General features: G+C 41.9%; 1 protein-coding gene and 2 pseudogenes across 1 annotated transcript in view; all 3 read right to left on the bottom strand.

Moving 5' to 3' along the window:
• Window positions 1–26,186, bottom strand: part of CAGE1 (cancer antigen 1) — a 59,466-nt gene that overhangs the window by 2,091 nt on the left and 31,189 nt on the right. The window contains 4 exon segments of the mRNA XM_010381701.2: window positions 1,186–1,225; window positions 3,058–3,126; window positions 22,252–22,322; window positions 23,240–23,344. Of these exon segments, the coding sequence (XP_010380003.2) occupies window positions 1,186–1,225; window positions 3,058–3,126; window positions 22,252–22,322; window positions 23,240–23,344 (285 nt within the window).
• Window positions 8,248–8,975, bottom strand: LOC104676823 (annotated as a pseudogene).
• LOC104676824 lies at window positions 10,214–11,920 on the bottom strand (annotated as a pseudogene).

The following is a 26,186-nucleotide window of genomic DNA, read 5'->3' as shown; positions in this document are numbered from 1 at the left end:
ACAGCTAGATAGAAGGAATAAGTCCCAGTGTTCTATAGCACTGCAGGGTAACTAGAGTTAACAACAAGTTTTTGGATATTTTCAAATAGCTAGAAGAGAGGATTTTGAATCCTCCCAAAGCAAAGAACTGATGAATGTCTGGAGTGATAGATTTGCTAATTACACTGATTTGATCATCACACATTGTGTACGTGCATGGAAATACTACTCTGTATCGTGTGTGTGTGTGTGTGTGTATGTGTGTGTATATATATATATATATATATATATTTTTTTTTTTTTTAGAAGTTGTCTCTCTCTGTCACCCAGGCTGGAGTGTGGCAGTGAGATCTTGGCTCACTGCAACTTCTGCCTCTTGGATTCAAGCTATTCTCCTGCCTCAGCTGCCCAAGTAAGTGGGATTACAGGCACACGCCACCACACCTGGCTAATTTTCTGTATTTTTAATAGAGACGAGGTTTCACCACGTTGGTCAGGCTGGTCTTGAACTCCTGAACTCGTCATCCACCTGCCTCGGCCTCCCAAAGTGCTGGGATTACAGGCGTGAGCCACCGCGCCCAGCCCGTATCCTATAAATATGTACAATTAATATGCTAACTAAAAAGAAAAGAAAAAAAATCACATGTTTAGAAAGCTGCAATCGGTTAGACATGGCTGATATGCATGATGAGAAGGAGAAAGGAGTGAATGGTAAGACTGGATAGGAGGGCCAGAGCCAGATCATAGGGAACTTTATACACTATGCTAAGGAGTTCAGATTTGATCCAGAATGTGATTGGGAACCACTGAAGGGCTTTATGCAAGGGAGGGGCATGAAAATATTTTGCTTTTGAAAGATCAAAATATGTCTACTCTATAGAGGATGGCATGAAGGGGACCAAAACTGGAGGCAGAAACAATAATTAGGAGGTGAGTGCAACAGGTCAGATGAGAAATGACAGGGGCTTGAAATGAAGCAGTAGCAGTGGGGACGGAGTAAAGGGGCCCTACAAGGTTAGAGGGAGGGGCTTCCAATTACAGCACCAGCTATGACAGGAGATGGAAGAGCCCTCGTCTGCGGACAGAAGGGAAGGCTAGGTTGCACAGTATGGAAATGTGACTTCAGGAACTCCTATTAAATCTTGTGTTATTGTCAAATTACATGGAAATGTAAGATTATTTATCATGATCATCAAGGTGACCTACCATAGTCATGGACTTTGGATGATTTTCTAAACTTTTCGATCTGCAAGAAATAGAAAGAAAATAATGTAAAAAGGAGGAAGGGGGGACTGAAATAGTGAACATGGTGAGCAAGTATGCCATTATTTAGCATATTTCCCCCTCACTTTCAAGGAGAAATCGTCATTTAAGATAGAACTATGAGATCCTCAGAGATTAAGATCCAGCTTTTTGGTATATAACATGTGGATCATTCTCACTTCATTTAAATAAAAACAATGAGGCAGGGTGCGGTGGCTCACACCTGTAATCCCAGCACTTTGGGAGGCCAAGGTGGGTGGATCACTTGAGGTCAGGAGTTCAAGACCAGCTCTGCCAACATGGTGAAACCCTGTCTCTACCAAAAATACAAAGATTACCTGGGCATGGTGGCATGTGCCTGTAACCACAGCTACTCAGGAGGCTAAGGCAGCAGAATTGCTTGAACCTGGGAGGCGGAGGCTGCAGTTAGCTAAGATCGTGCCATTGCACTGCAGCCTGGGTGACAGAGTGAGACTTCATCTCAAATAAAAAAATAAATTAAATAAAATAAAATGAGGCACACTCTCACTACATTTAACATTCCCATAGATTTACTTAAGATATGATTCTGACTGACTTGAAAACTTAAAGAATTTACTTGAAAGTCATGAAGAACTAGAGGCAAAAATAAAACATCTGAGGCTATTAAGATACTTGCTTTTATATCCTTATGTCCCACTGTTTCCACTAGTGAAGAGAACTGGCAAAAGCAATGCCATAATTTTGAGAGACTGCAGAGGTAAGCTGAAGCTTGTTTGCATGCCGAATATACCGAGATCAATTGGGCCAATCATCACAGGCTTCACAGAGGGTGGTGGCTGAAAGCTGACATAGGTCTGGAGTTTTCTAACAAATGTCCTTCTTGGCTGGAAAGGGTTTTGAGAGCTCTTCTGCCCATCTCACCCCCGAGTAGCTGGGATTATAGGTGACCACCACCATGCCTGGCTAATTTTTGTATTTTTAGTAGAGATGGGGTTTGGTCTCGAACTCTTGACCTCAAGTGATTCACCGGCCTCAGCCTCCCAAAGTGCTAGGATTACAGGCATGAGCCACCGTGCCCTGCGCATACTGCTATGTTCTTAATCAACCCCACAGGGTTTGTGCATACACCTTGTAGCATCAGATATTGAGCCTCTTCTAAAATAGCAGACTAAGGCTTAATGTTAGTGTAAGAAAGTCTGGTGATAAAATACAGAGCAGGGCAAGTAGTTTCGTTGTAGACAAAAATCTTAGCTCATAATCTTTATAGTTTCTTCCTTAGAGTGACTGTACATTCCATGAGAGCAGGGAATCTGGCTTTCCATTTCAGGTTCTACAAAAAAACATGAATCAAGCAACTACTTTATGCTAGGCAAAACATGAAGCACTTTCATATATCTTGTTTACCTTAAATTGAGATAAGAAATAGTTTTTTTTTAAAAAAAATCTATCTATCTATCTATCTATCTATCTATCTATCTATCTATCTATCTATTTTTTTTTTGAGGCAGAGTCCTGCTGTGTTGCCCAGGCTGGAGTGCAGTGGCACAATCTTGGCTCACTGCAACCTCCACCTCCCAGGTTCAAGCGATTCTCCTGCCTCAGCCCCCTAGTAGATGGGATTACAGGCACGTGCCACCATGCCCAGCTAATTTTTGTATTTTTAGTAGAGACGGGGTTTCGCCATGTTGGCCAGGCTGGTCTCAAACTGTTGACCTCAGGTGATCCACCGCCTTGGCCTCCCAAAGTGCTGGGATTACAGGTGTGAAGCCACCACACCCAGCTGTATTATCTATATTTTAAAGACATTAATTTAAAAAAGGGAGGGAAACTTACTTTGGTTTTCTAGCTTTTTCTCTGGGCTTTCTAATTAAATCCTCTAAATGTTTATTTCTCTTTTCCAAACTGAAAGAAGAAACAATTGAATTTTATGACTAAAACTGACTTTTCTAGACCATTATTTTGTTAGATTCACTAGAGGATTTTAGCAGATAAAAATAGGTAATCTAATTATCTATACACTATCCAACCACCTACCCATATAGAAACTTGGGATTCTTTCCTAGCAACTCAAAATTATTCTATCAGTTTTTCCCTTTATAGGTTCCAGTGGTGAAGAAGGAGACAGTAGCAAATATATAAAGTAGCATTCAGATATTCTCCCATTTGCTTACACAGTGGTTTACTCATACTGATCCTTCTATCTGAGTAAATCCAATATGATCCTGGGGGTAACATGTTAAAAACAAAACTCCTGGCTAGGCGTGGTGGTTCACACCTGTAACCCCAGCACTTTGGGAGGTTAAGGCAGGTGAATCTCTTGAGCCCAGGAGTTCATGACCAGCCTGGGCAACGTGGTGAAATTCTGTCTCTACAAAAACACAAAAACTAGCTAGGCATGGTGGCACATGCCTGTGATCCCAGCTACATGGGAAGCTGAGCTGGGAGGATTTCTTGAGCCCAGGAGGTGGAGGTTGCAGTGAGTCAAAATCATGCCACTGCACTTCAGCCCACGACAGAGCTAGACTCTGTCTCAAAAAAAAAAAAAAAAAAAAAAAAAAAAAAAAAAAAAAAAGAAAGAAAAGAAAAGAAAAGAAAAAACCAAAAAACCCTGAGCTAGAAACAGCTTCACATGCAAAAATATGTGACAGCATGACAGGACCGTCACAAACCTATTTTTCCATCCAGGGAGGTTGTATGAGCTTCCTGTGGCTCCTGCAACAAATCAACACAAATGTTGTGGCTTAAAACACATACATTTATTTTCTTCTGGAGGTCAGAAGTCCAAAATAAGCTTCACTGGCCTGAAATCAAGGTATTGGCAGGGATGTGCAGCCTCTAGAAGTTCGAGAGGAGAATCCTTTGCCTGGCCTCATCCAGCATCTGGAGGCTGTTCTTATTCCTGAGGGGGCTTGGCCCCACATCACACCACCTTTTCTCCCCATTTCCACTGTCAGGTTGACTCTTCATCTTCTGTCACCAAATCTCTCTGCCTCCCCTGTCTTATAAGTACCCTTGTGATTGCATTTAGGGCCCACTCAGATAATCCAAAATAATCTCCGCAACTCAAGATGTAATCACATCTGCAAGGCTCTTTTGCTATATAAGGTAACAGTCACAGGTTCTCATGATTAGAACTTACATATCTTTGGGCCATTCCTCAGCCTACTGTAGACGATAAATAGGCCCTGAGAGGAGATGAAATTCTACCTCAGAGGTCTAAACTCAAATGCCTATAGAAGGGTCAGGCAGGTATGTGAAATGAGCAAAGCCAGCTAAATGGTGATTCAGACAAACCAAAGCGCATACAACCCTAGGCCCTGCCTAAAAGAAGTTGCTACTTAGCTCTTGCCAAATGTTGCCATGTGAGAATGCTACAGCCATGATTAGATCTTCTTGTCTTACTTACTTTTAAATTTTTATTATTGAGAGACAGAGTCTCACCCTGTCACTCAGTCTGGAATGTGGTTGTGCAATCACAGCTCACTGCAGCCTCAAACTCCCGGGCTGAAGCAATCCTCTCATCTCAGCCTCCTGAGTTAGTTAGGACTGCAGGTGCATGCCACCACACCTGACTAATTGTTTTAATATTTTGTAGAGACAAGAGTCTCGTTATGTTGCCTAGGCTGGTCTTGAACTCCTGGCCTCAAAGTATCTTCCCACCTCAGCCTCCCAAAGTGCTGGGATTGTAGGCATGAGCCACCATGCTCAGCCTACTCTTGTTTTTAAAGAGGAGATAGAAATCTAGATTTTTACAGAATATCTTCCCTTTTCAATTTTGGCAATTAATTTAAAAAATACTTTAAACATTATATGGACAAAACACAAATGCCCCAGAATATAACTTGTAAGTTGTCATTTTGAAACCTATACTCTTTCTTTCAGAGATCTCAGGCTTTTGTTTTAAAGGGATAAAGAGAAGTTGTCAAACCCAGGAACAGAAGATAATGTGAAACAACTCTGTGTAAACCAAAAGCCTGAGTCTATCATGCTTAATTATCAGAGAAATAGCATGGAATACATCTTCTGTATTTCTAGAATTGAAAAGAATGAGCCCAACTCCTGAAGGAGGGAGACACCTAAGGAAAGAAAGTGAAAAGTATTTCCAAGTGTGCAACAAGGCAACAGTGGAATATATTGACACTGTGCTCCTGTGTGTAGAGCTGTGGGCAAATAGCTATAATCTAAGCCTACCTAAATGGAGTCCTTGGTTTATTTTGGAGGAAGTCATGTCCTCCAGAGGCCATGAGAGAACTCTGCTGAGAGCTAGGCAAGCAAAGCAGCACCACTGAATGGAGTATAATGAGTGCTTTGATTTGCATTTAATGACATGACTGTATTTCTTTCTTTTTTTTCTTTTAAGACAGAGTCTTGATCTGTCACCAAGACTGGAGTGCAGTGGCGCAATCTCAGCTCACTGCAACCTCTGCCTCCCTGGTTCAAGTGATTCTCATGCCTCAGCTTCCCAAGTAGCTGGGATTACAGGCGTGCGCCACGATGATTGACTAATTTTTGTATTTTTAGTAGACATGGGGTTTTGCCGTATTAGCCAGTCTGGTCTTGAACTCCTGGACTCAAGTGATCCTCTCACCTTGGCCTCCCAAAGTGCTGGGATTACAGGCATGAGCCACTGTGCCCAGCTGACATGAATATATTTCATGTGCTTATTTGCCATCATGTATTTTCTTGGTGGAATCTCTACTAAAATCTTTACCCATTTTTATTGGGTTATTTGTTTTCTTACGACTGAGTTTTGAGAGTTCATTACATCTGGATAGAAGTTCTTTAGCAGATACATGATTTGCAAATATGTTCTTCCAGACTATGGCTTGTCTTTTGATCTGTTAACAGTGTCTTTAGAAGAGTAGTTTTATGCTGGGTGAGGTGGCTCACACCTGTACTCCCAGCACTTTGGGAGGTTGAGGTGGGCAGATCACGAGGTCAGGAGTTCGAGACCAGCCTGGCCAACATGGTGAAACCCCATCTCTACTAAAAATACAACAAAAAAATTAGCCTGGTGTGGTGTGCGCCTGTAGTCCCAGCTACTTGAGAGACTGAGGCAGCAAAATCACTTGAACCCGGGAGGTGAAGGTTGCAGTGAGCTGAAATTGCGTCACTGCCCTCCAGCATGGTGACAGAGTGAGACTCCGTCTCAAAAAAACAAAACAAAACAAAAAACAAACAAACAAAAAGAAGAGCATTTTAGGCCGGGCGCGGTGGCTCAAGCCTGTAATCCCAGCACTTTGGGAGGCCGAGATGGGCGGATCACGAGGTCAGGAGATCGAGACCATCCTGGCTAACACGGTGAAACCCCGTCTCTACTAAAAATACAAAAAATTAGCCGGGCGAGGTGGCGGGCGCCTGTGGTCCCAGCTACTCGGGAGGCTGAGGCAGGAGAATGGCGTGAACCCGGGAGGTGGAGCTTGCAGTGAGCTGAGATCTGGCCACTGCACTCCAGCCTGGGCGACAGAGCAAGACTCCGTCTCAAAAAAAAAAAAAAAAAAAGAAGAGCATTTTAAAATTGTGATGAAGTCAAATTTATCAAAATTTTCTCTAATGAATCATGCTTTTAGTGACACGTCTAAGAAATTGTTGCCTAACCCAAAGTCATAGCAATTTTCTGTTTTCTTCTAGATGTTGTAAGGTTTTAGCCTTTACCTTTGGGTATACTATCCATTTTGAGTTTACTTTGTATGTAGTGGAGTGTATAAATCAAAGTTAATGTTTTTGAAAATGGCAATGATTCCAGCACCATTTGTTGAGAAGGTTATCCTTTTTCCACTTTGTTGCCTTTGTATCTTTGTCAAAAATCACTTGTCCATATATGTATGGGTCCATGTCTGCATTCCCTGGGCTGTTCCACTGATTTTTATATTTTTACACCAATGCTACACTGTTTTGATTATTGTAGCTCTGTAAAAAGTCTTAGAATCAGAGTTTCCCTCCCATTTTATCCTTCTTTATCAGAGTTCTTTTGGCTATTCTATGCCTTTTGAATTTCCATATGAGTTTAGAATCCACTTGTTAAGTTTATTTAAAATTGGAATTGCACTGAATCAATAAATGAACTTGGGGAAAATCTTAACAAAATGGACCCATGAAAGAGCTATACCTCTCCATTTATTTAACTCTTCTTTACTTTCTCTCAATGATGTGTTGTAATTTTTAGTGTATGAGTCTTTTACATACTTTTGCCAAATTTATCCTTATGTAGTTTATATTTTTGGGGCTATCAGAAATGTTTTTTTAATTTCTGCTTGTCTGTTGCTAGTATATAAAAAGACAACTGACTTTTACATATTGATATTGGATCCTGCAACCTTGCTAATCTTAATAGTCCTGCTAACTTTTTTGTAGATTCCATCAGATTCTCTACATAGATGATCATGTGTTTGTGAATACATGCAGTTTTGCTTCATGTCCAATCTGGATGAATTTTATTTTTCTTGCCTGATTGTACTGGACAGAACCTTCCAGTACAATGTGCATGTACTGGAATGTCTTGTTCCTGATGATAAGAAAGCATTTAGTCTTTCATCATTAAGTATAATGTTAGTAGGCTTTTTGTAGGTGCTCTTTGTCCAATTGAGAAAGTTCCTTTCTTTTCCTAGGTTGTTTAGGTTTTCTCATGAAGAATGATGTTGGATTTTGTCAAACGGTTTTTCCGTCTGTCGAAATTATCATATGCTTTTTCTTTTTTAGTTTTTTAAATATGCTAATTAACATTGATGGATACAATTGTTGTTACATATAAAGCTGGCCCTTTTTTGCTATATAGGGTAACATTCACAGATTTTAGGGATTAGAATATGGATTCGCCATTTACTTTTACCTGCCGTTTTTAGCAGTATACACTGTACCCAATTTGTAGTCTTTTATTCCTCACCCCCTTCCACCCTTTCCCCCAAGTCCCCAAAGTCCACTGTATCATTCTTTTTTTTTTTCTTTGTCTTTGTACAATAGTTTATTAAAGGTCTTTACAGAGCAACATCCAGACTCTAGAATACAGCTGCCAATGAGATCCTGTTACGCTGTGGGGACTGGTTGGGGCACGGCAGGTGGCTCTGGCTCCCCACTCTTCTGTTCTGAGATGGGGGTGGTGGGCAGTATCTCATCTTTGGGTTCCACGATGCTCACATGGTCAGGCAGGGGCTTCTTAGGGCCAGTTTTACCAGTTGGGTCCCAGGGCAGCATGATCTTCACCTTGATGCCCAGCACACCCTGTCTGAGCAACACATGGTGCAGAGCAGTCTCAATGTAGTAGTTAACAGGGTCTCTGCTGTGGATCATCAGGCCATCCACAAACTTCATGGATTTAGCCCTCTGTCCTCAGAGTTTCCCAGACACCACAATCTTGCAGCCTTTAGCCCCACTCTCCATGATGAACCACAACACACCATAGCAGGCCCTCTGCATGGCAAGCCCTCCTAGGGTTTATAATGCAGACACTCTGCCTGGGCAATAGCACACAGACCCCTAGCAGCCACCTTTTCAGCATAAAGCTCTACACTGCTCTCTGGAAAGCCAAACCTCTTCTGAACTACAGCAGTCAGTTCCCGAATCCCCCAGCCCTTCTCACCAAGAACATTCTGTGTTCTGGTGGTTAAAGTAATGATTTCTGTCTTGGCTGGTGTAACTCGCACCTCAACTCCAGAGTAGCCATCTTCAGCCAGCTCCTGAGTAAGAAACTCATTCAGTTCAGCTTAGAAGATGCCATCAGTGACAAACTTCTTCTTGGAAATTTGCATGGCCATCTTGCCGCCATGCTCCCCTGAAAGGAAAGGCACTGTATCATTCTTACGCCTTTGTGTCCTCATAGCTTAGCTCCCACTTATGAGTGAGAACATATGATGTTTGGTTTTCTATTCCTGGGCTACGTCACTTAGAATAACGGTCTCCAATTCCATCTAGGTTGCTGCAAACGCCATTATTTCATTCCTTTTTATGGCTGAATAGTATTTCGTGGTGTATATATACCACAATTTCTTTATCCACTCATTGATTGATGGGCATCTGGGCTGGTTCCATATTTTTGTAATTTCAAATTGTGCTGCTATAAACATGCATGTGTAAGAAGCTTTTTTGAATAATGACTTCTTGTCCTCTGGGTAGATACCCAGTAGTAGGATTGCTGGATCAAATGGTAGTTCTACTTTGAGTTCTTTAAAGACTCTCCACACTGTTTTCCATAGTGGTTATACTAGTTTACAATTCCACCAGCAGTGTAGAAGTGTTCCCTTTTCACCGCATCCTTGACAACATCTGTTATTTTTTGATTTTTTGATTATGACCATCTTGCAGGAGTGAGGTGGTATCGCATTGGGGTTTTGATTCGCGTTTCCCTGATCATCAGTGACGTGGAGCATTTTTCCATATGTTTGTTGGCCATTTCCATATCTTCTTTTGAGAATTGTCTATTCATGTGCTTAGCCCACTTTTTGATGCGATTTTTCTTTCTTGTTAATTTGTTTGAGTTCCTTGTAGATTCTGTATATTAGTCCTTTGTCAGATGTACAGAGTGTGAAGATTTTCTCCCACTCTGTGGGTTGTCTGTTTACTTTGCTGATTATTTCTTTTGCTGTGCAGAAACTTTTTAGTTTAATTAAGTTCCGCCTATTTATCAGTTTTTTAAAGAGAATATAGAATTTATTCGATATTGAATATAAAAATAAACCATCTAAATAGGGGCCCAGGGAGCTTCCTTTATTTCTCTAGGTGCCTCCAGGCCTTCCCACCCCAACCCCAATAAAAACATTTTGCATATATAATGGCTAGCAAAGACTAAAAAGATGCAAAACTTCCAAAGACAGCAGGCACTCAGCTTAAGGAGGGTGATGATGACTGGGTCAGATGAGATCTTCCTGCAGGAGCCCACCATTTTCTTAGTCACAGCACTGACGAAAATACACCCCAGCCTTCTGGACCAGAGGCTGACATTAGGGAGTCCCTGAGCAAGTGATGGGCTGGAGCTGCTCATTGGGAGGCAGACGGTCTACTCCCTCAATGCATCCTCCAACTGCTTCACTCTCAAAGCCTGGTTCTGTTCCTGCAGCACACCACATAACTGATGCATGGCCATTTTTAGCCGGGGGAGCTCATCTGCAAAGATGAGGTGGAACCGGCCTGGCTCCTTATACATGCAGGCTTTCCCACGGGATAACAGCTTGTTGTCCAGGAAGCAGCAAGAGGAGCTGTTCCTCTTCAAATGTATAGGGATCCATGTACTTTTTCAAGTTGATCCAGACACAGAGGCCAGAGCTGCAGTTGTAAAAGGGGATCTCCAATGCCTTCAGTTTGGCAGTGATGTACTTGTGAGCTTCCCAGAGCCAGTAGTTATTGGTGGGCGGGTACGCTCTGTCAATCCATTCTGTGTTCTGGAGCAGCTGACACAGCTTGTGCCGGGCAATGCCAGAGATACTGCGGAGGTAGCCAAAGGTGCTCACAGCAGAAGCCATGTCCTTGTTGTGGGTGTAAACAGAGCACCAAAGCGGAAGGCAGAAATGCTAAAATTCTTCCTGGTGTCCCAGATCACATGGGTCCTGTTGTGATCAGGCAAACTTTTCATGCTCAGGACACTGTGGAATGTGATGGATTCATCAAAAACACAGACAGCACGTAAATCTCATCTATGATCACATGTAGGTTATACCTCTTGGCAAAATCCAGGTATTCCATCGCAAGTCTGAGGAGTAGATGTCACCCAGAGGATTCTGAGGATTGATTAGCACAAGGCCTTGGACCTTTTTCCCCTCAAGCCTAGCTTCAAGGAGGGCTTCCTCTAACTTGTCCACAGTGAGGTGAAAAGGATGGGTGTTTGTAACAGTGATATCACTCTCCAGGTGGACAGGACTCAACTCAACCTTCATGTACAGACAGAAGCTAAAGTCAAAGCCACTATCGAAGGGAGCAGGGACCAGGAAGGCCTCGCCTGGATTACACAGAACCATGGCCAGTGCAGAGAAGACAGAGCAGCAGCCATTTAGAACAACCACATTTTCTGGATCACGTCAGGCAGGTGCCTTGCACTAGTAGGTCAGGAACTGGGCCACTTCTTCTTGCAGGAATGGGTGCCCTCTCCAATCAGGGTACTGCAGCAAGATGTCCTCAATGCAGTTCATGTTACTTTCTTGCAATCTTTCAATCATCAGATCAATGCAGAGCTTGTTCTCACTGGTGCCAAGGTTAACGAAGCCTAAGGTGTTCTTGTCTTTATGATATTTGTCTTTATGATAGGCACTGTAGTCCTGGAAGCTCGACTGATAGAAGACAGAGATATCAATCCCACAGTTGGACAGGTCACGGCTGATGAAGGCAGCTTCACAACCACTCAGTTGAGGAACTAGATCAGGCTGCCCGGGCAATTGGGCCCCCTGCCCATATCTGACATCACCCCTAGAATCCTGGGAAGGAAAAGGCACTTGGAGCTCCAGGCCACTCGTGACCCCAGACTATAGGAGCTGGATCACCTGGCACATTAAGCGACCCAGAAGGGCTTCCTGCTCACAGATGGCCTGAGCGCGCCTCTGTTCTTCCAGTGGCAGGCCCTGCCTGCTCGTCAGCTGTACTCGAAGTACTCCCTCATGGTCTGCCGCAAGTGCAGCATCATCTCCAACAGCTGGGTATAGATGCTCTGGTCTCTGAGGACCTGGCCTCTCGTCTGGCCAGAGGGCACAGGAAGGGTGTCTGACTGATGACTCATACTCCGGGTATCTGTAGTGGCCCCTGAAGGCTGGCTGGCACCTCTGTCTCTGTTTTCACTTATCTTATCTCCAGCCTAAAGCCTGACTGAGGAAACTGTCCGTGATTGTCAGTGCTCAGGGACCTGCTCTGTCGTCCTTCTCCTCATTGAATGTATTGATCATTGTTTTTGTTGCATTTGCTTTTGGGTTCTTGGTCATGAAGTCTTTGCCTAAGCCAAAGTCTAGAAGGGTTTTTCCGATGCTATCTTCTAGAATTTTTATGGTTTCAGGTCTTAGATGTAAGTCCTTGATCCATCTTGAGTTGATTTTTGTATAAGGTGAGAGATGAGGATCTAGTTTCATTCTTCTAAATGTGGCGTGACAATTATCCTAGCACCATTTGTTGAATAGGGTGTCCTTTCCCCACTTTATGTTTTTGTTTGCTTTGTTGAAGATCAGTTGGCTGTATTTATGTCAACCCTTTTTTCATGAAAAAAGAAGTCTGGTCAACACAGTGAAACCCCGTCTCTACTAAAAATACAAAAAAATTAGCTGGGCGTGGTGGTGGGTGCCTGTATTCCCAGTTACTTGGGAGGCTGAGGCAGGAGAATCACTTGAACCCAGGAGGCGGAGGTTGCAGTGAGCTGAAATGGCACCACTGCACTCCAGCCCAGGCAATAGTGTGAGACTCCATTTCAAAAGAAAAAAAAGTCAAAGAAACACAACGGGATTGTGACTACAAATAAGGGCAGTACTAATATTTTTACTATATACTGAAATGCAGCTTTTTGTGGGGTTTACAAGTTTTAGGTGTAAACAAATGTTCATCTTATTCTCTGTGATCAAGGTATAAAATCGCATGCATTTTTAAAATAATGCTCAATCCAATCAAACTTTTTGATCATCCTGTACTCAAACCATCATGAAACTTGGAAAGAAGAATTGTGGATTTACACTGAAATGTTCTGTGATTTTTGATATGGTTTTGCTTAGAAAAGCATTTACAGTGGCTTCCTGTGGGTAGAAATCACAGTTGCTGTGACAGGGCAGCGAGCTGTCATTCATGAATTCAGTGTTGTCTGTAGGAGATATGGCACTGGAAGTATTCTTCTAGGATTCTGTTGGCATTCTGTGGATGGTGAGTAGTAAATAAGTTAATGCAGAAGACTTTGATGAGTGACTTCAAAAACTACAGATTATGATCAGGGATCACATGATGGGTAGGAATGGAATAGAAGATCACCTTGAATAACAAGGTAGCAGGGCTTGATAAAATGGGAAGCCACTGGGAGATTTTTATGAGAGGTTCCACCTCTCACCTGGTTGTGATGGGGACTAAGGTAGATAGAACGAGTCTCACATTTTGTAGGAAGGTGTTCCAGAACCAGGGATGTTTGGAGTAGGGACTTCTACACCTGAAACAGACAGATCTGGACAAAAGTGTTAGAGAGAAAGTGGTATTCGGGAAGGAGAGATGCATGGCTACTCAAATCTCTAGCATTGTGGAAAAGCTATCAATTCAGACTCAGAGGACAGTGAATGTATCTCCAAGGAAATGGCACTTCAGCAGATGTGAAGATAGTACAAGATAATGGGGGTGAAGACAGCCTGAGCATTCCAGGTAGAACTGTTATGCCCAGACCGTTTGTTCCCCGAAGAAGACCACCAGAGTCCAGAGTCAAAGCCAAGCGGCAAGGATCTTTAATACAAGTTCGAACTTGGTCCCTCCGTTCTACAACATACAAGAGGGCCCCGAATGATGCATGTGGCCGCTTTTTATAGCCCGATGCACACAGGATATGTAAGGTTACAGAGGTACAAAGGAATTCTTTTGGTCACAGTATCACAATTGGCAATTGGCTAATATTCTAAGTTATACAATTAACAGTTTCTATTTGTTCTCGCGCATTTAATAAAACTACAAACGGTTGTGACCTTATCAGGGGCTCTCTAGGTGGTGTTTCTAGGATGTTTGGGGGGATGTGTTTGTGTTGGGCTCAGGAAGTTTGGAACAAATAGAGGATTGTGTTTGTACTGGGCCCAGGACTAAGATATGTGGCAGACACCGGTAATTAGAGCAGGACAGAGACTTTCACAACATTTGTCCTTACAATGTCTGGAGTCTATAGATAACCTAATCGGTTAGGTCCGGGGTCGGTCTTTAACTAGGCTCAGGGCGCCGCCCGGGCTGTCAGGGCGCCGCCCGGGCTGTTTGCCTGTGGACTTCATTTCTGCCTTTTAGTTTTTTTTTTCATTTGATCTCTTTCAGAACAACATGCTAAAACTTGGAGCCAAAGGGAATATGGTACATTTGAAAAAGTATAATATCTCTAGTGTGGCAAAAGCAAGTCAGGGAATGGTAAGATGAGATCAGAGAAGCAGGGAGGAGCTTGATCAGGAAGAGGCCTGTAGGCCATGGTAAGGATTTTTGCTTTTACCTAAGGTGATGGAAAACCACTAAAGTTTTTTAAGATACAAAATGGCATACTCATATTTCTATTTCAGAAAGATCACCCTGGTTGCATATACAGAGTGGACTTCGCCAAGTAGTTTTCTTTTAGTCTTTTAGAAAAATAAAATGTCACCAATAGCTTTTGTAGTAAATAGCTGTTTCTAAAGTCCAAGGCCTATGCATTGAAAAATTACAGTATAACCTTTGAATGCATTTGAAGAACAATACCTCAAACTCTATTAAATTTTAGCAGAATCAATAGACTAGCACCAATTTAAAAGAACATTGTTCTGATGATGTGTGTATTTGATAATTTTTTTTAAAATTTTAGATGCATCTATAAAGTGAGGGCAAGTTTATCAAGAAAGTAAAGGAATAAAAGAATGACTACTCCACAGGCAGAACAGCCTGATAATTTTTGAAGCCGTGAATACCTTTTAATGAGACTAAAGCTAATTCACTATAATTAAACAAAAATACTGTTCTTCATGGATATAACAGACTAGATTTGATTTTTTAAAAAATAAATCAGGGGCCGGGCACGGTGGCTCAAGCCTGTAATCCCAGCACTTTGGGAGGCCAAGGCGGGCGGAGCACGAGGTCAGGAGATCGAGACCATCCTGGCGAACACAGTGAAACCCCGTCTCTACTAAAAATACAAAAAAATTAGCCGGACGAGGTGGCGGGCACCTGTAGTCCCAGCTACTGGGGAGGCTGAGGCAGGAGAATGGCGTGAGCTTGCAGTGAGCTGAGACTGCGCCACTGTACTCCAGTCTGGGTGACAGAGCAAGACTCCGTCTCAAAAAATAAAAAAATAAATAAAAATAAATAAATAAATAAAATAAATCAGGGCCGGGTACAGTGGTTCATGCCTATAATTCCAGCACTTTGGGATGCCAAGGTGGTAGGATTGATTGAGTCCAGGAGTTCAAGACCAGCCTGGGCAACATAGTGAGACCCCGTTTCTAAAATAAATAAATAAATTTTTTAAAAAGTCAGGCATGGTGGTGCATGCCTGTAGTCCCAGCTACTTGGGAGGCTGAGGTGGGAGGATCGTTTGTGCTCAGGAGCTGGTGATTGCAGTGAGCCAAGACTGCACCACTGCACTCCAGCCTGGGCGACAGAGTCAGACATTGTCTCAAAAAACAAAAAAGTTGGCTGAGCACGGTGGCTCACACCTGTAATCCCCCGTACTTTAGGAGGCTGAGGTGAATGGATCACTGGAGGGAGGTGAATGGATCACTTGAGGCTAGGAGTTAGAGACCAGCCTGGCCAACATTGCAAAACCCTGTCTCTACTAAAAAAAAAAAAAAAAAAAAAAAGGCCGGGCACCGTGGCTCAAGCCTATAATCCCAGCACTTTGGGAGGCCGAGACGGGTGGATCACGAGGTCAGGAGATCGAGACCATTGTGGTTAACACGGCGAAACCCCGTCTCTACTAAAAAATACAAAATACTAGCCGGGTGAGGTGGTGGGCGCCTGTAGTCCCAGCTACTCAGGAGGCTGAGGCAGGAGAATGGCGTAAACCCGGGAGGTGGAGCTTGCAGTGAGCTGAGATCCAGCCACTGCACTCCAGCCTGGGCGACAGAGCGAGACTCCGTCTCAAAAAAAAAAAAAAAGAAAAAGAAAGAAAAAGAAAAAGAAAAAAAAGCCAGGTGTGGTAGTGCACACCTGTGGTCCCAGCTATTTAGGAGGCTGAGGCAGGAGAATCACTTGAGCCTGGGAGGCAGACATTGTGCTATGACTCCAGCCGGGATTGTGCCACTGCAGTCCAGCCTGGGCAAGACAGCAAGACTCTGTCTCAAAAAAAGAAAGAAAAGAAAAGAAAAGAAGAAAAAGAAAGAAAGAAAGAAAGAAAGAAAGAAAGAAAGAAAGAAAGAAAGAAAGAAAGAAAGAAAAAGAAAATTCTAATAAGCAGTCACAGTTGACAATGCTTATGATAAAGCCTAAACTCAGATTTTGACCTCTTCTTCAACACAAATTGGGTCAACCACTCAACTGAAATATACATCCAATTTTTTTTTCTTTGCACCCAAGCCCCGCAGAACATTTAATTTTTTTAATTTAAAAATAACTGGGACAATCATAATGGCAGATGGGAGGCAAGACAAGATTGCAGCTTTGACTGGGTCGGACAGAGCAGTGTGTGGAGGCTCGCATCATGAATTTTAGCTCAAGAATGACTGCAAGAACGAATCAGGAATCCTGAGAGGACCAACGGGCCCTCTGAAGGAAGCAGACTGCTCCTGCAGGAGCCGGGAGACGCCCCAAATACTGTGAGTGCCCGAACTGTGGAGCTGGGAAAGGGAGAGCCTCTGCTCCGGAACACACACTCGCACTGAAGAAAATGAAGGTCTAGTTTGCGAGAGAAGTTTCTGACCTTACCTGGAACTGAGTCAATCTAGAGAGCCAAGCGAAATCCAGGGGTAGAGGAAGCAGTGGGAAAGGCCCTGGGAGTTCACTGGGTCCCCAAGCAGGCCATTCCTGCCTGGCCCCACAGGCACCCTTTAGAAGGGCAGCCAGAGGCGGGGGGTGGGGGGGAAATGTCACAGGGAGAAGGAAGTCTCCAGCTGAACTTTGTAACAATTTGAATTGAGCAAGGAGCCTCCTGGCCAGAACATGGGAGAGGGTGGGAATCTGGCTTGCAGACTCCACAGGAGGGAAAAGAACCAAAGCCCTGTTCTTTCCCAGCTGGGAGATGGGTAGCCTGGGGAAGTTCTCAAGCCCTGCTCACCCACTGCCTGGAAACAGACTTGGGACTGTTAGAGGGGCCATGGTGAGAGTGAGACATGCCCTTTGGATTGATTGTGTGGGAGTTGGGTGAGGCCTGTGACTGCAGGCTTTCCCCCACTTCCCTAACAATTTGCATGACTCAGCAGAGTCAGCCATCATCCTCCTAGGTACACAACTCCAGTGACCTAGGAATCTCACCCCCATCCCCCACAGCAGCTGCAGCAAGACCTGCCCAAGGAGAGTCTGAGCTCAGACATACCTAGCCCTGCCCCTACCTGATGGGCTTTCCCTATCCACCCCTGGTAGCTGAAGACAAAGGGCATATATTCTTGGGAGTTCTAGGGCCCTGCCCACCACCGGTTCCTCTCCATACTACCACAGCTGATGCTTTCTGGAAAGTGCCACCTCCCCGCAGGAGGCCAACCAGCACAAAAATAAAACATTAAACCACCCAAGCTAAGAACCATCACAGAGTCCATTTCACCCCCTGCCATGTCCACCGGAACAGGTGCTGATATCCACAGCTGATATCCATAGATGGTTCACATCACAGGACTCTGTGCAGACAACCCCCAGTACCAGCCCAGAGCCAGGTAGACGTGCTGGGTGGCTAGACCCCAAAGAGAGATAACAATCACTGCAGCTAGGCCCACAAGAAGCCACATCCACAGGGAAATGGGGAGAGTACTACATTAAGGGAGGAGACCACCCCTCATATTGTCTTATGCCCAATTTCCGCCTCCAAAGAAAGAAGAAGTGAAAACTAAAAGGAAGAAATGAAATGCACAAGCAGACAGCCTGGCACCACACCTTGGACCTGATAGTTAAAGATTGACCCCTGACCTAATTGGTTATTTGCATAAAAAAGCACTGTGAAGATCCCTGTCCTATTCTGTTTGTTCTAATTACTAGTGTATGCAACCCCCAGTCACATACTCCCTGCTTGCTCAATTGATCACGACCCTCTCACGTGGACCCCCTTAGAGTTGTGAGCCCATAAAAGGGACAGGAATTGCTCAATTGGGGAACTCGGCTCTTGCGACAGGAGTCTTGCCGATTCGAGTAAACCCCTTCCTCCTTCTTTTTTTCCCCCTTCCTTCTTTAACTCGTTGTCCGAGGGGTTTTGCCTGCGGCTCTTCCTGCTATAACATCAAGGGAACACCCCATGGGACAAAAGAATCTGAACAACAGCCTTCAGCCCTAGGCCTTCCCTCTGACAGGGCCTATCCAAATGAAAAGGAACCAGAAAACCAACTCCGGTAATATGACAAAACAAGGCTCTTTAACATGCCCCAAAATCACACTAGCTCACCAGCAATGGATCCAAACCAAGAAGAAATCCCTGATTTGCCTGAAAAAGAATTCAGGAGGTTAGTTATTAAGCTAATCAGGGAAGCACCGGAGAAAAGGTGAAGCCCAATTCAAGGAAATCCAACAAATGATACAAGAAGGGAAGGGAGAAATATTCAAGGAAATAGATAGCATAAAGCAAAAAATAAAAACTTCAGGAAACATTGAACACACTTATAGAAATGCAGAACGCTCTGGAAAGTCTCAGCAATGGAAATGAACAAGTAGAAGAAAGAAATTCAGAGCTAGAAGACAAGGTCTTTGAATGAACACAGTCCAACAAAGACAAAGAAAAAAATCATAAGAAAATATGAACAAAGCCTCCAAGAAGTCTGGGATTATGTTAAATGACCAAATCTAAGAATAATTGGTGTTCCTGAGGAAGAAGATAAATCTGAAAGTATGGAAAACATATTTAGGGAATAATCGAGGAAGACTTCCCCCACCTTGCTATAGTCTTAAACATCCACATACAAGAAGCACAAAGAACACCTGGGAAATTCATCACAAAAAGATCATTGCCTAGGCACACTGTCATCAGGTTATCTAAAGTTAAGATGAAGGAAAGAATCTTAAAAGCCGTGAGACAAAAGCACCAGGTAGCCTATAAAGGAAACCTATCAGATTAATAGCAGATTTCTCAGCAGAAAACCTACAAGCTAGAAGGGATGGAGTATCTTCAGCCTCCCCAAACCAAACAATCATCAGCTAGGAATTTTGTATGTAATGAAACTAAGCATCACATATGAAGGAAAGATACAGTCTTTTTCAGACAAACAAATGCTGAGAGAATTCCCCATTACCAAGCCACCACTGCAAGAACTTTGCTAAAAGGAGCTCTAAATCTTGAAACAAATCCTAGAAACACATCAAAACAGAACTTCTTTAAAGCATAAATCACACAGGACCTATAAAACAAAAATACAATTTAAAAAACAAAAACAAAAAATAAAAAAACCAAGGTACACAGGCAACAAATAGCATGATGAAAGCAATGGTACCCCACATGTTAATACTAACATTGAATATAAATGGCCTAAACACTCCACTTAAAAGATACAGAACCACAGAACGGATAAGAACTCACTGTCCAGGTGCAGTGACTCATGCCTGTAATCCCAGCACTTTGGGAGACCAAGGTGGGTGGACCACCTGAGGTCAGGAGTTTGAGACCAGCCTGGCCAACATGGTAAAACTCCATCTTTACTAAAATACAGAATTAGCCAGGTGTGGTGGTGCACGCCTGTAACCCAGCTACTCGGGAGGCTGAGGCAGAAGATACACTCGAGCCCGGGGGCCGAGGTTGCAGTGAACCAAGATCGCACCATTGTACTCCAGCCTGGGTGACAAGAGTAAAACTCTTGTCTCAAAAAAAAAAAAAAAGAAAAAGAAAAAAAAGAACTCACCAACCAACTGTCTGCTGCCCTCAGGATACTCACCTAACACATAAGGACTCACATAAACTTAAAGTAAAGGGTGGAAAAAGGCATTTCATGCAAATGGACCCAAAAGTGAGCAGGGATAGCTATTCTTATATCAGACAAAACAAGCTTTAAAGCAACAGCAGTTAAAAGAGACAAAGAGGGACATTATATAATGGTAAAAAGCCTTGTCCAACAGGACAATATCACAATCCTAAACATATATGCACCTAACACTGGAGCTCCCAAATTTATAAAACAATTACTAATAGGCCTAAGAAATGAGATAGACAGTAACACAATAATAGTGGGGGACTTCAATACTCCACTGACAGCACTAGACAGGTCATCAGGACAGAAAGTCAACAAAGAAACAATAGATTTAAACTATACCTTGGAACAAATGGACTTAACAGATACATACAGAACATTTCATCCAACAATTGCAGAATACACATTCTATTCAACAACACATGGAATTTTCTCCAAAATAGACCATATCATAGGCCATAAAATGAGCCTCAATAAATTTAAGAAAATTGAAATTATATCAAGCACTCTCTCAGACCACAATGGAATAAAACTGGAAATCAACTCCAAAAGGAACCTTCAAAATCATGCAAATACATGTAAATTAAATAACCTGCTCCTGAATGAGCATTGGGTCAAAAACAAAATCAAGAAGAAAATTTAAAAATCCTTTGAACTGAACTACAATAATGACAGAACCTATCAAAACCTCTGGCATACAGCAACAGCGGCAATAAGAGGAAAGTTTATAGCCCTAAGCACCTACATCAAAAAGACGGGAAGAGTACAAACTGACAGTCTAAGGTCATACCTCAAGGAAGTAGAGAAATAAGAACAAACTAAACTCAAATGTAGCAGAAGAAAGGAAATAACCAAGACCAGAGAACTAAATTAAATGGAAACAAAAAATACAATACAAAGATAAATGAAACAAAAAGCTGGTTCTTTGAAAAGATAAATAAAATTGATAGACCATTAGCAAGACTAACCAAGAAGAGAGAAAATCCAAATAAGCTCATTAAGAAATGAAACAGGAGATATTACAACTGACACCACTGAAATATAAAAGATCATTCAATGCTACTATGAACACCTTTACACACATAAATTAGAAAACCTACAAGAGATGGATAAATTCCTGGAAAAATACAACCTTCCTAGCTTAAATCATGAAGAATTAGATACCCTGAACAGACCAAAAACAAGCAGCAAGACTGAAATGGTAATTAAACAATTACCTACAAAAAAAGTCCAGGACCAGATGGATTCATAGTAAAATTCTACCAGACATTCAAAGAAGAATTGGTACCAATCCTTTTGACGCTATTCCACAAGATAAAGAGAAAACCCTCCGTAATTCTTTCTATGAAGCCCGTATCACCCTAATACCAAAACCACGAAGGAACATAATCAAAAAAGAAAAACACAGACTGATATCCCTGATGAACACAGACGCTAAACTCCTTAACAAAATACTAGCTAACTGAGTCCAACAACATATCAAAAAGATAATCCACTATGATCAAGTGGGTTTCACACCAGGGATGCAGGTGTGGTTTCATATATGCAAGTCGATAAATGTGATACATTACATAAAAAGGATTTAAAACAAAAATCATGTGATCATCTCAATAGATGCAGAAAAAGCATTTGACAAAATCCAGCATCCTTTATGATTAAAGCTCTCAGCAAAATTGGCATACAAGGGACATACCTCGATGTAATAAAAGCCATCTATGACGAACCCACAGCCAACGTAATACTGAATGCGGAAAAGTTGAAAGCATTCCCTCTGAGAACTGGACCAAGACAAGGATGCCCACTCTCACCACTCCTCTTCAACATAGTACTGGAAGTCCTAGCCAGAGCAGTCAGACGAGAGAAAGAAATAAAGGGCATCCAAATTGGCAAAGAGGAAGTCAAACTGTCACTATTTGCTGATGATATGATCATTTATCTTGAAAACCCTAATGACTCCTCCAGAAAGCTCCTAGAACTGACAAAAGAATTCAGCAGGACTGCCGGGCGCAGTGGCTCACGCCTGTAATCCCAGCACTTTGAGAGGCCGAGGCGGGTGGATCACAAGATCAGGAGATCGAGACCATCCTGGTTAACAAGGTGAAACCCTGTCTCTACTAAAACAATACAAAAAATTAGCCAGGCATGGTGGCGGGCACCTGTAGTCCCAGCTACTCAGGAGGCTGAGGCAGGAGAATGGCGTGAACCCAGGAGGCAAAGAATGAACTTAATTCATAAAACTGCACATTTTTCCTCTTTCTAGCAGTCTGAAAAAAAGAATTTAGAATCCAAAGACTAAGGTATTAGTAAATATTCACAAAATTAAGGATCCGTTTTTTCAACTTACTGTGCAATCTGGGAGTGGGATACTGAGAGCCTTTGGTCAGCACATTCAATGATTTCTTCATATGATGTAACCTTGAAAAAAATAAGCTAAACCAATTATTTTTCATTCTAGAATTTTTATTTTTTTCCTTTTTTATTACTACAAATTGAAATTTAATTATTTGACTATTAATGAAACTTTCACAATAGGCAAAACAGATTCCTTACATTTTGAAATCAGGAATATGAAAAAAAAAAAAGAATTATAACATGCCCATTCATCATGAAGAAAACGTGAAGTGCCAAAAGATGGACAACAGTAGTGAGTCAACTATAATCCAGTTGTCTTCCAAATAAGCACTATATGCATCAACTAAGGGTTGTAGTTCATTTGGTTAAAGTTAATGCAGTTTTAATAAGGTAAACTAGAACACTAAGTTGGAAAGATTAAGAATTATCCTGAAAGTGAAGTAGCAATATTAAGATTTTAAATTGCCAACAGCAGAATAGAGAGACGCACACAACAATCTTTTATAGCTTTCGGCTAAAAGGATAATGAGGGTGTTGTATAATGTCATTATGAAGTAAAAGGGATTAATATAAATGTGCTACATCATCCCACAGACCCTTTTTAGCTCTAAAATTCTATTAATATTTGGCATAGTTTTTAAAAGGCACAAATATTTCTGTAAGACAATTTGTACCAGGCCAGGAGCAGTGTCTCAGGTCTGCAATCCCAGGACTTTGGGAGGCCGAGGCAGAAGGATTGCTTGAGACCAGGAGGTTGAGAACAGCCTATGCAACATAGTGAGGCCACATCGCCACAAAAAAATTTTAAAAATTAGCCAGGAGTGGTGGCACATGCCTATAATCCCAGCTACTAAACAGACTGAGGTAGGAGGCTTGCTCGAGCCCAGGGGGTTGAGGCTGTAGTTAGCACTGCACTGTACTTTAGCCTGGGTGACAGAGTGAGATCTTATCTCAAAAAACAAAGGAAAAAAAATGTGTACCTTCTTTATTAAGTTGTCTAAATGTCTTTGATACTTGTCATTTTCTTCAATGAGTCTGTTGCAGTGGCTTTCTTTTGACTCTAGGAGATGTCCCAATTTTGTGATCTATGGAGAAACATCAGTAAAAACACTAACCTGGAACCTGCCATGAAAGCTATATATTGATGCCAAGAACAAACAAGAAAAGTGAGCAATACTTTATTCCAATATTCTTCTAAACCATAGGTGAAGCATGAGAGGCTATGAACCAGATAATGGTTAGACTGCACTTAGAACAGATAAACAAAAATTATAATAGTGTTTTACCTTTTCTCTTTATACTATAAAACAGCATTGCAAACAACTGAACACCTATTGGTACACACAAATATTTATCAGCCCCTTATCATCTTTCCTTATATAGCCAATGCATAGGCATATTTGACTCTACATGAAGTAAAGCACTGATGTTTTCAGGTTTGAGAAATACTGTCCCTTGCATAAATGACTGCAAGTTTTTAAAAAGGTTCAGCTTAATGTATTCCATTTTCTGACCTATGGTCCAATTTTTATTTGCAAGAAAGCCATTAAAAATGAAAAATTATGTGACATCTAAAATTAATGATCAGGAAATGGTATTCACAAGTTTCCCTAGCAGTTACCTTAATTTTCAAAGCAGTTATAGAAGAAAAACATAAACATGAAATAACAATGTTAGATGACTTTTAATCATCTAATTTTCTATTTTATTTATTTATTCATTTGAGATGGAGTCTCGCTCTGTTGCCAAGGCTGGAGTACAGTGGTGCTATCTCAGCTCACTGCAACCTCTACCTCCCAGCAATTCTCCTGCCTCCTGAGTAGACAGGATTACAGGTGTGCGCCACCATGCCCAGCTATTTTTTATATTTTTAGTAGAGATGGGGTTTCACCATGTTCAGGCTGGTCTTGAACTCCTGAGCTCAGGTGATCCACCCCCCTCGGCCTCCCAAAGTGCTGAGATTACAGGCGTGAGCCACCACGCCAGGCCTAATGTTTTAAATATACTTACGTGTCTGTAGTGAAGAACGCTAGAAGAATCAATAACAGAGCAAATTTGCAGCAGAAACAGTAACTTACTTTCTCTTATATGAATAAATTAATGAGGACAATATCAAATCAGTGGTCCCACTTCTCTAACAACATACATTATTTAAGGTACTTAATCCAGTTATTATTACTTCAATTTAACAGTTGGAACCAAAGTGAAGATAATTTAAAAGATTTTTGAAGTAGAAAATGCTAGAATCCATATTTCTCAGCTATTAATGTTAGGTTCTTTTCATTGCATCTCCTCACTACATCCTGGAGGGGGTGTTCCACTCTGCTTCATGACACTTGACTGAAGCAATGTGGAATTCCTTCTCAGTTTCTGTTTTTCATTATAGATTTCATGGCACACTTTGAATTATTTAATAGCTTTCAAGATCAAAATAACAACCCTTTTAAGTCTGCAGATTGATTTTTTTAAAATTTGCTAACCTCAGATTAAAGAAAGAATAGCAAAAGCTTCCTTAGAGAATAATATTTATTTTAGAGATAAAGGAATTGCTCTGCGGAAGCCAGGTTTTTAGAGTATCATGAAAAGAAATACAACATTGTAAGTTTCTGCTAAAGTACAAATTTTAACTGCTTTAAGGGTGTAAGTGACATATGATTAATAACACATATTTAAAGTGTACGGTTTTGTTGTTGTTGTTGTTGTTGTTTGTTTTTGTTTTTAAGATGGAGTATCGCTTTGTCACCCAGGCTGGAGTGCAGTGGCACAATCTCTGCTCACTGCAACCTCTGCCTCCAGGCTTCAAGTGATTCTCCTGCCTCAGCCTCCCTAGTAGCAGGGACTACAGGTGCATGCCACCACACCTGGCTAATTTTCGTATTTTCAGTAGAGGCAGGGTTTCACCATGTTGGCCAGGCTGCGGTTAGGTAAGTTTTGATATATATGTATCAAATATGCTTCCAAAACCATCACCGTCATCAAGATAATGAGCCTACCCATCACCCTCCACAACCGAAGTTTCCTCTTGCCACTCAGCAACCCCTCCCTCCTGCCCATCTGCCTTCCTTGACGCCCACACACTCTGCCAGTCCCAGGCAACCACTGATCCGCTTTCTGTCATCATAGATTACTTTATATATTCTAGAATGTTATATAATGGAACCAAACAGTATTTCCTCTTTTTTGGTCTAGTTCTTTTCACTTGGTATAATTATTTTGAGGTTCTTCTACGTTGCACGTGTTTCAGTAGTTCATCCCTTTTTTATGACTGAGTAGTATTTTCACTGAATGAATATATACAATGGATTTACCCATTTACCTGTAGACAGACATTTGGGTTGCTTTCTGATTTCAGCTGTTTATTATAAATAAAGCTGCAAAGACCTCATACATATTTGTATGAACATAAGCTTTCATTTGTCTTGGGTAAATATCTAGGAGTAGGCCAGGCACAGTGTCTCATGCCTATAATCCTGGTGCTTTGGGAGACAGAGGTGAGAGGATTGCTTGAGCTCAGGAGTTTGAGGCTGGCCTAGGCAACAAAGCAAGACTCCAGCTCTACAAAAAAAAAAAAAAAAAAAAAAAAGTTGTTTTAATTAGCTAGGGCCGGTGATGTACACCTGTAGTCCCAGATATTCTGGAGGCTGAGGTGGGAGGCTGCAGTGAGCCAAGATTGTGCCACTACACTTCAGCCTGGGTGACAGAGAGATACCCTGTCTCTTAAAAATGACAACCAAAAAAAAAAAAAAAAAACTAGGAGTAGAATAATGGTATGTGTGTGTTTAACTTTTAAAGCCATTGCCAAAATGTTTTCCAAAATGGTTGGACCATTTTACATCCCAATCAGCAGTGAATGAGAGTTGCATTTGTTCCACATTCTCTCCAAGCCTTGGTACAGTCAGTCTTTTTAATTTTAGACATTCTAAAAGG

Source organism: Rhinopithecus roxellana, chromosome 4 (assembly GCF_007565055.1).
Source record: "Rhinopithecus roxellana isolate Shanxi Qingling chromosome 4, ASM756505v1, whole genome shotgun sequence".
In the NCBI taxonomy this organism is placed as follows: Eukaryota; Metazoa; Chordata; class Mammalia; order Primates; family Cercopithecidae; genus Rhinopithecus; species Rhinopithecus roxellana.
The sequence above is the reverse complement of the archived record's forward strand: the minus strand, read 5'-3'. Positions and strand labels throughout refer to the sequence as shown.